The sequence below is a fragment of the Cynara cardunculus genome, unplaced genomic scaffold (assembly GCF_001531365.2).
Source record: "Cynara cardunculus var. scolymus isolate 2C unplaced genomic scaffold, CcrdV1 Un_Scaffold_689, whole genome shotgun sequence".
Lineage (NCBI taxonomy): Eukaryota > Viridiplantae > Streptophyta > Magnoliopsida > Asterales > Asteraceae > Cynara > Cynara cardunculus.
This window is the reverse complement of record NW_020200605.1, coordinates 98,126-107,218: the sequence shown is the minus strand read 5'-3', so window position 1 is coordinate 107,218 and position 9,093 is coordinate 98,126. Positions and strand designations below refer to the sequence as shown.

The 9,093-nt window shown below is 37.4% G+C and overlaps 1 protein-coding gene across 2 annotated transcripts; it reads left to right on the top strand.

Moving 5' to 3' along the window:
* The first annotated feature begins 249 nt into the window (after positions 1-249).
* On the top strand, positions 250-6,367 carry LOC112501928 (E3 ubiquitin-protein ligase RNF170-like). Of its 2 annotated transcripts, none has more exons than XM_025105708.1 (5): positions 250-768; positions 1,431-1,627; positions 1,839-1,937; positions 5,036-5,087; positions 5,928-6,367. In XM_025105708.1, the coding sequence occupies exons 1-5, from the start codon at positions 333-335 to the stop codon at positions 6,056-6,058; spliced, it is 915 nt and encodes a 304-aa protein (XP_024961476.1). In that variant the 5' UTR covers positions 250-332; the 3' UTR covers positions 6,059-6,367. The 2 variants fall into 2 exon arrangements, with proteins under 2 accessions (XP_024961476.1, XP_024961475.1); XM_025105707.1 differs by having other exon boundaries at positions 1,836-1,937.
* The last annotated feature ends 2,726 nt before the right edge of the window (positions 6,368-9,093 follow it).

Sequence of the window (9,093 nt, the reverse complement as noted above, 5' to 3'; positions counted from 1 at the left end):
AATGAATGAATCCAACAAAAAATATTTACTATAAAAATCAAATCCATGATAAAGAAAAGGCATACCATGTGGATGAAATCCGTAATTTGCTCTTAATTATTTATCCAAAGACGGATACGATCGGAGGGGACCCACCGGATTGATTACGTGTCGGCGGGAGTGAGAGAAAACCACCAAATAATGAAAACGGAAAGGATCCGTCCAATTTATGAATTTTCCGTGCAATTGCCGGCTTTGTCTTCATCATAATCGCAACAAACCTTAACTTCTTGTGTCTTCTTTTTCTAGTCTTTCCATCACGGTTTTCTTCAAAGATTTCATAACGAAAAACGATGATCAGAAACCCTAATTTTCAGGTCAGGAAGAGGAAGTGGAAGACGGTTTTGTTTCTGCTCAGAAAGAGGAAAAGAAAGATTGAAGAACCTTACAATGATGATGTTGTTGTTGAGGGAAATGAAGGAGGAGGCTCACGGTGGCATCTTGATGATGATCATGGTTCTGAGGTTGATGAGAGAGATGAAAACCCTGTGGGTGAAGTTGCTGAAAAAGAAAACCCTAGTTTAGATCATGTTGGAGGACCGGAGGAGGTGGAGGAGGAGGAGGAGGAGGAGGAGGAGGAGGAAGAGGAAAGCTCAAAGTCTATGTTATTGGTTGTTTCGGAGAGGAAGAGGGATGGAGGAGATACTCCTCCCGACGATGATTGCTGCCCGATCTGCTTTGAGAATTTCTCAATTGCCTGTAAAACAAACTGTGGGCACTGGTTTTGTGGTAAAATTTTCTACAAGTTTTCTGATAGTTTCTTTCTTTTTCCGATATTCATGGTTTTTCAAGGGTTTACTTCATACCCCTTTCCATGGTTAACATGTTGGCTTCCCCGTTTTGATTTCCCATTGTATGCAATGTTTATCTTTAATAATCTGCATAAGCTTTTGATCCAACAAAGAACTTTGTCGATCATTTCTTTATATTTTGCTGTCATGGTTTTTGAAGGGTTTACTATATCATATCATTCCCATAAAAATCAACTCGTCAATATAAATCTTTAATTATTGTTTGGTCCTATTTAAATTTGTTGGGTTTCGTTATTTCAACTGAATGGCAATCAATTGTACTGCTAAAAAGTTCATTGGGTGCCAGCTGACAGATTGTTCTATTTATTACACAACCCAATTAGTTTTCCTTAATCTACTTTCAACATTTTCTTGTTTTCTTTTCTTTCTGTGATTCCTGGGGAGAATGTAGGAAAATGTGCATGTTGTCTATAATCTTTTTCAGATGCGATGTTTGTGGTTAATGAGGATTTTGTTTTTTAAATATGGATTCTGAGAGTTAGTACCTCTGATAGATTTTAGTGCTGTATTCATTTGGAATTTGCCAAGTTTGGAGTCGAAATTACTTTCGATAACAATATTTTGCTTTTCCATGTACAGCCAATTGCATATTACAATTCTGGACCTATAGATCAGTTCTTCAAAAATGCAACTGCCCAATTTGTGCACGCCCCATTAGTAAGTTGACACCAGAGGCATCTTTACTCATTATGCACGAAGTGGAAATCGTTGAGGTCCTAAAAAATGTGCAGAGATATAACCGTCTTTTCCAGGGTGGTGTTAGTGGTGTCATACAGGTAGGTTTACATGATACCTCTTTCCCATGTATGGTAGTGAGCTTCCTGATTTGTGCTACAGTTCCCTCCCTCTTAATTAGTTTACTTTCCTTTATCCGTCAGCCTTTTCTTTCTTTTCTTTTGGGCTATCTGCCTAAAAATACACTCACTCCTTACTCGGCATATCTAACTCATTTATGCTTCTTTTCTATTTTTTGTTACCTTTCAGCAGAAAGTTTTCGAGGTTCCAAATGCATTTAAAAGAATGTTATGTGGTCTGATGGATCCAGATAGATTTAGAGGAAACTACTATGCAATGCGTTCCTTTGCTGTAAGTTTATAACATGATCACCCTAGTAGCGCATTGCAATATTATATGTCTTCTATTAATGAGAAAAAATAACATCTTTTAGGCATATATCTTCATATGTTTGTTGAATTTGCTTGTATCATCTTTTTAAATGCTTAGCCCTCTTTTAGTTTCATGTGCTTTTGAGTTTGTACCTACTCTCTTTGAATTTGTATGCATCATCTTTTAGTTGCTATGAATTAGAGTTTTGCTTCTGGTTTAAGTTTTGAGATATCATGTCAGTTGTCACTTCATACCAACTAGCACCTCTCTAGCATATTCAATGAGTTAGTCCTTGTATTAAGGTCTTCTAAACTGTTATAAACTCCTTGTCCATTATTCTGTAATCTGTATCATAGATGAAAGCAAATATTGCATGAACTTTATGAGTCCTTCTTGAATAGGTAGACATATCTTGTCGATTTGTATATTAAATTTGGTCGGCAGATTGGATACAAAAAGAACCTTTTCTGTTATCTTTGAGCTTATTCTGATCAAGGATTAGTCGAATGATATACTTCAAATTACAAAAACTCTTTTTTCCTGCTTTTTGGTTATAATTTTTGTTATATCATCATCCTGGTGGTACTTTCACTTATTACTACCTTTTGTTTCTTAATCCTTGGGGTTTAGATAATTACGGCTATAGCTTAGTTGGATAAGTTTTCTATTTTGCAGAGATCAGTTTCCTATTAATAAGGAAACAAATTATATATTTAAACACAATCCGTAGGCTTGTAATATAAGAAGAAAATATTGTAATTTTTCCAAAACTACATGGTATCACAGTCCACTTAGGGTTTTTGTTTGCCGATTTCATCCCTAATTGCACCACTGGGGTTGCAGCAGAATGATAACTTCCAATTGCCATTCACCAACAAGGGCAAATTTTTTATGGAATTACTATTGAATATATTGACTTCTACCAACATTGAAAGGTTGGCAACTCTACTATTTCAGTTGCACAAATTCGATACCATTAACTACTCTTCCTCTTTTTATGAACCACTTGCCCACACCCCTGACTGACCGCTTCTCACTCCAACTAACTGCTAACGTTCACAATTTAAAATACCACTCTCCCCTAAGATCTCTTCCTCCTGGAATACACTTCATACCCCGCCTGCCACACTTTCACCTTGTCCTCAAGGTATCCATGCTGTCAAAATCTATCGACATATCGATCCCACCAAGGGCAAAATTTTCCACTTGATCAGTATCTCAAGGGTTCCTGTAGCCTTGGAATGACATTGCAACAAATCCGGTTCCCCCTCGAACTCCCCGTCCTCATTTACTTGATTAGGTATTGTTGGGGAAGACAAACTCGACCCAACAGCCTTACTGAGTTGTTAAACATGAAAAAGGGGATGAAAATACATGCAGATTGTGGCAGCTTGGGCCTATGATATACCATTCCAACCTGCGTTTCTATCTTAAATGGCCCATAGAACCACATTTCCAGCTTCTGATTCTTGCTAGCCTGTAGGGTTTTTTGACGATAAGGTCGCAGCTTGAGGAATGCCTTGCCACCCACTTCAAAATTAACCTCTATCGATACTTGTCTGCCTGCATTTTCATGCTATGCTGATCTCATAATAGCTGAAAATGCAACTCATCTAATAGTACATTTGTTTCTCTCAATATTTCATCAACCGCCTACAGTTTAGTAGTCTGAATACTTCAAGATAGTAGGAGGAACTCGTCCAGACAGAGCCTTAAATGGGGAACATCTTATAGAGCTGTGACAATGCCGCCCACGACAGCCATCATTTTCAATGTTGTGGACAATTAGACTCAAAACACCGGAGCTAATACTCAACGCATCTATTAACCATCTCTGATTGGCCGTCCGATTATGGATAATATGTTGTTGAGAAACAACACTGTATCCCTTGTAGTTTAAAGATCTGCTGCCAGAAAGCATCAAAAAATATTCTACCACGATGGTGATAATACACTAAGGAACAAAATGCGCATATCTAGTCAACTGATCCATCACATGAAATGGATGCTTTAGAGCAATGAAATGCGCATATCTAGTCAACTGACCCACCACAATCATAATTGAGTCAAGCCCCTCAAACATGGCAACCCCTTGACGAAATCCTTTGTAATCTCTTCCCATCCCCTCAAACATCAAGCGTTGTTGATCCGTCCGCACTATAAATCACCATCCCAACAAGTAAGGTCGCCATTTGAGTATCGCAAGCAGAATAGCCAGCAATTCTTTTTCGTAAATGGGCTTTTGACATTCCCTCACTACCAGCACTTGATTGTGAAATGCAATAGGTCTGTCCTTTTGCACCAACACATCCCCATTTCTCCTCCCAAAGCATCCATCTATAAAAAGTGGCTGAGAAAAATTGGGTAATGCTAACATGGGTGTCGTCGCCTTTGCTTCTTCAACGCTTCATTTTCTTGCTTGCTCCACTGAAACTTATTTATCAATGGTCATGCAATCTTATGATACCCTGCCACGAACTTGCGTTAATGGTCCATCATACCCAAAAATCCTCTCAGCTGAGTGATCATTTTGTGTTGCGGAAAGCGGCCGTTTACCAAACGCCTACCGGGTAAGCGCTTACGGGCAAGAGTCACCACCCTCACTTAACTTATCAAGTAACATTCTCGGCCATCAAAAAGGATTGTTGGTAAGCATCTTTTACCCGGTAAGTGCCTATACACTCGAACTCCTCAATATATCCCTTTTACATGCATTGTCTCACCAGTTGAACTCCTCAATATATCCCTTTTACATGCATTGCCTCACCAGTTCCGATGGATATATGGTAGCCTTCAACAAACTACAAGATAGGAATAACAAAATTTGCTTACAACTTCAACTAAAACTTGGCATGTTCCATGCTACTTGCAACTTTTCTATTTTAAAGCTCTTCTGTTTTTGAACCGGTCATTGCACCCTCAAAGTTGAAATGACGCCACTTTTGACCAGTATATTTGACGTGATAGTCTTTGCTTAGTTGCATAAATTGTGCTTACTGTTGTTTAAGATTGACAATATATATTTGTTTATCGGCTTTTTGCTAAATGTTAATAGTGTTAATCTTTTCTGATTGCAGTTGTTAATGAGTTGTATATATAATGTCAGTTCCTTCGACTTCATTCCAACAGGTATGTTTCATCTACATCTAGTCAAAACAAACGAACCTCGTGAATCACACATGAAGTTCCGTCTACAACTACATAACTTCTGCTAATAACATCAAACCATATTTGTACATTCATACTACTAGCAAACTGTTGCAGCTCTGAGAGGATTGCCTCAGTTTGCTTTATGGGATGAACGGATATGTAGTTCCACAAAAAGAACAACGCTACATTGTTCTCAAGAACCTGTCATCAACGTTATCTTTTGGTCTTGCCATCTTGAGAATTAGCCTTGGTTATTTACATAATCACATTGCTAGCTGCTAGGTAGAGATGGTGTGAGTGTGTGGTTCTTTTTGAAAAGCAATTTATGCAGAATGGTAAAAGAACTACTCTATCTACCCAACACTATATGTTACCCTTCTGGTAGTGCTTATTGAGAAGCATAAGGTATCCCAAAAAAACACTCTTGCTTTGTTTTTGTTTTTTGGGAGAGATCACATTTTCTGCAATGATTAATTTTTGACACATATATATGAAAATGATTTTAACGGCGTAAAATGTTTACCAAAATGGATTTGAATTTTTAAAAAGACTGAATATAGTTATTGCAAGGCCTAGAAAGGAAAATATGACTACCTGAAAAATATAGCAGTTGTCGAATGAGTTGTGATAGACTTTTAATTCAACAAAAGAAAAGATGTACCCAGAACAACCTTCCAACTTTCCATTTGTACTGTTGCAGCTTAGGACATTAGTATATTCTTAAACCCTGTATTTGCAAGGACATATGCACTAGAGAAGTTAGAATAAAACATGACTCTATGGATTCATGGTTTGAAGCAATAGATGTTCTTTTTGCAGGGAGTTTAGGGGTGAGGCGGTTGTTTGATCTTTGTGCTATAGCACTAGTGGTAATTCTATGTTTGGTAGGCATCTGCCATAGATTGGTGCTCAGACGACGTGTCAGGCGATTGGCGGGCAACCAATTCTGACTGAGATTGCAAGCTGCAGGTCAGACACCGATCAATGAAGTTTATGTTACACACGCTCTCTTTCTCGTTGAAAGTTTGTACACTATATTGTATGATGTATACAGAGGCTACTTAATCCATTAGGATAAAAGAACACATGATGACGACCCATCCATAAGATTAGCTTTGCATACAAATTGGATCTCTCTTCAGTAGTTGGTAGTTCAATTGGTATGACGGCTGCTGTACATATTGGCTTAGAGGTTTACTTCCCATGATATATACATTTACGCTCGTTATATAAATCAATATACCTTGTTTTCTTTATTCAGCACAAGGGTCAATTCAGGCAGAATGGGTAGAGGGTACAATATAGCAGCTCATGTTCAGCTGCTATTAGGTAATCTATTACAGATGGAACTAACACCTTGTTTTGTGGGGGAAGAGAGTCTGAAGTTGGAAGGATAGTGTTTAAAACTTGGGTATTGATTTGGACCTTAATTATGGTGTTAAAATAAAACTTGATGAACTCAATATATCTGATACAGATGGAGATAGGGTCTAGGGAGGGTAGGATATATGTAGACTTACCTCTACCCCTTGCAAAAAGAAAATTTAAACAAGTGGGGAAGTAGCATGGTCCAAGGGATTAGTGCTCTAGGTAGTAAACATCATATGTGTGGGTATTATGTATTGAAATCCAATGGATTTAGGTGAATTTGATCCGATCCAATTATTGGATGTTGGATTTTGTCGTCCGATCCAATCCAATAGATGATTGGATCAGATAGGTTCCATTCATTGGATATTACTATTGGTGTCCTTTTTGATGGGATCGGATTCATCCAATATTTGGATCTAATTTTCAACCAGTTATTCATATGTTTTTTGTAATTCTTAAAAGAAGACTTAGGGGCCGTTTACCTAAATGCTTACCCGGTAAGTGTGTAATGTTAGGAGTCAACACTATAATTTATTTTCATTGGGTAAGATTGTAGTACATCAAAAAGTATCCTATACAACAATTTACCTGGTAAGCGCTTATCCGGGTAAGAGTTGTCACCATCACTTACCGGGTAAGACTCTCCATCCTTATCATCGCTCTTACCGGGTAAGATTTTTGGCCTTTGTCATGTTCATCCGGTGAGGAAAATTACCCGATAAGTACTTACCGGGTAAGCGTTTAGTAAATGGCCCCTTATACAAATATCAACTGAAAACAGTTTTATAAAATATTATTAGTTGTATGTATTGATTGATTGAATGATAATTAGATGGTCATTGGGTTGGATCGGTTCAATTTTATTGGATTCCAGACTATCATCTAAGAATCAATTAATCCAATTTAGATGTTGAAATTTTGGATTGGATATTCAATTATGATTGGTCGGTTTAACTGGATTGGATGATTATCATGCCTCTATGTTCAAGATAGATGGATTCGGTTTCTTGATAGTTAGGTAGTTTGGTTGTTTTTATGAGTATCTTTGGTTATGAATAGAGCTTTTTGTCTAATGAGGGTTTCTGTCGATCATGGTAGATTAAGAACGGTGACGTAGAACGGAAGCAAGAATGTACGCACAATGTTACTATATTACGAGAAAAAAATTATTCAATACCTTTCGTAAATCACAAAGATCGGTTCTTAAGTATATTGTATTTTCATGTATTTTCATGTATTTTATATGTAAACCAGATATTTAAATATTAGAGATATCATAGTTGAGGTACCACAATGAACGTTATTGAAGTATGTTACACAAAATAGGAATCAAACCAAATTTATGTGTATTTTCATGCAACTAGTTGTGTGCACGTGCAATGCGACGGGATGTATAGCTTCATTGTAAATAGAGAAATCTTACATATAGTGCGAGTAAATTGTTGCATATAGTGCCATCTTGATGGACTAAAATCTTACATGTAATGTAATCGAGGGTGTTGACTCTTACAGGTAAGCGTTTACCCCTACTAACTTAACTATCTTTAGGATTTAGTGGTGAATGAACTAATGTTTTTGATAAATATTCCAATTTAAGAAGTATCTTAGAATATATATCGTTTGTATGGTTTAGGTTTAAGCTTAAGCGAGTACAACAAGCAATCTTTGGTTTGACTACCATGTCTCGCCCTCAGTTTCGACGGGTACAGAGAACCAAATCCCCTCCTCGCTTTTTGCTGGGCCTATCTCCCTTCCGTGAGGGGACATGGTGTGTTGGGGAATACATTACCCCACCGTGGTTTTCTACATATCGTGAAACCCCGGCCACAATTCCAGTTTTTCAAGAAATCCCCAACCTAGGAGAAAACCGTGAACGAGGTCCCCAAGCCTTATTTAGATAAATTATTGCTTATTTGGTGTGTTGATTGAACTAACGAACAACAAAAACGACCATTTTAAATTTACTGTTTGTTTCTTCATTAAGTTTTCCATTAAACTCATCAAATACATTCAGATTGGTGAAAGAAAACACTACAACAATAAAAAGAAAGATGGTCATCAGATTTTATAGCATATTTAATTCAAGAAAATCACTTGAAGGAGAAAGGGTACCATTGTTGTACTGCAAATGAGTAAGTACAGTAGCACAAGGATGGAAAACACAAGCAAGAGTGAAGTTGAGTGGAAGATAGGGGATGAAAAACACTCTTGTCAGATGAAGGTAAAACGGGTGACGTCGATTCAAATACTGAGAAAAACCATGCTGGAAGATGGACGGTGTTAGCAATGAGTCTGGTGGTTTATCAGCGAAAGGGGAGAAAGAAACCTGAATAGTCATCTGTGTATCACGAAAATCTGAATAGGAGTCTTGAGAACCCAAAAGGCTGGAAGCATGTGATCGTCTTTTTCTTTCACACATTTCACTTTAGACTTTTGAATAGTGTTGGGGAGTGCACATTTGTTCAACATCCTTGAAGTTGGCATGTTTATTTCTAACCCTGGCCAGAAGATGGGAAAATTAGGAGAAAGACAGTCTAAAAAAAACAAATCAGAATAGCAACAAGAAAACACTAACAGATCTGATCAAAATAAACCAAACCTGCATCCAAAGGGA

Coding starts and splice junctions, on each gene's coding strand:
- LOC112501928 (XM_025105707.1), top strand. CDS start 333: ATGATCAGAAACCCTAATTTTCAGGTCAGGAAGAGGAAGTGGAAGACG. Junction 769..1,430: donor CTGTGGGCACTGGTTTTGTG/GTAAAATTTTCT, acceptor TTCCATGTACAG/CCAATTGCATATTACAATTC. Junction 1,938..5,035: donor ATGCAATGCGTTCCTTTGCT/GTAAGTTTATAA, acceptor TTCTGATTGCAG/TTGTTAATGAGTTGTATATA.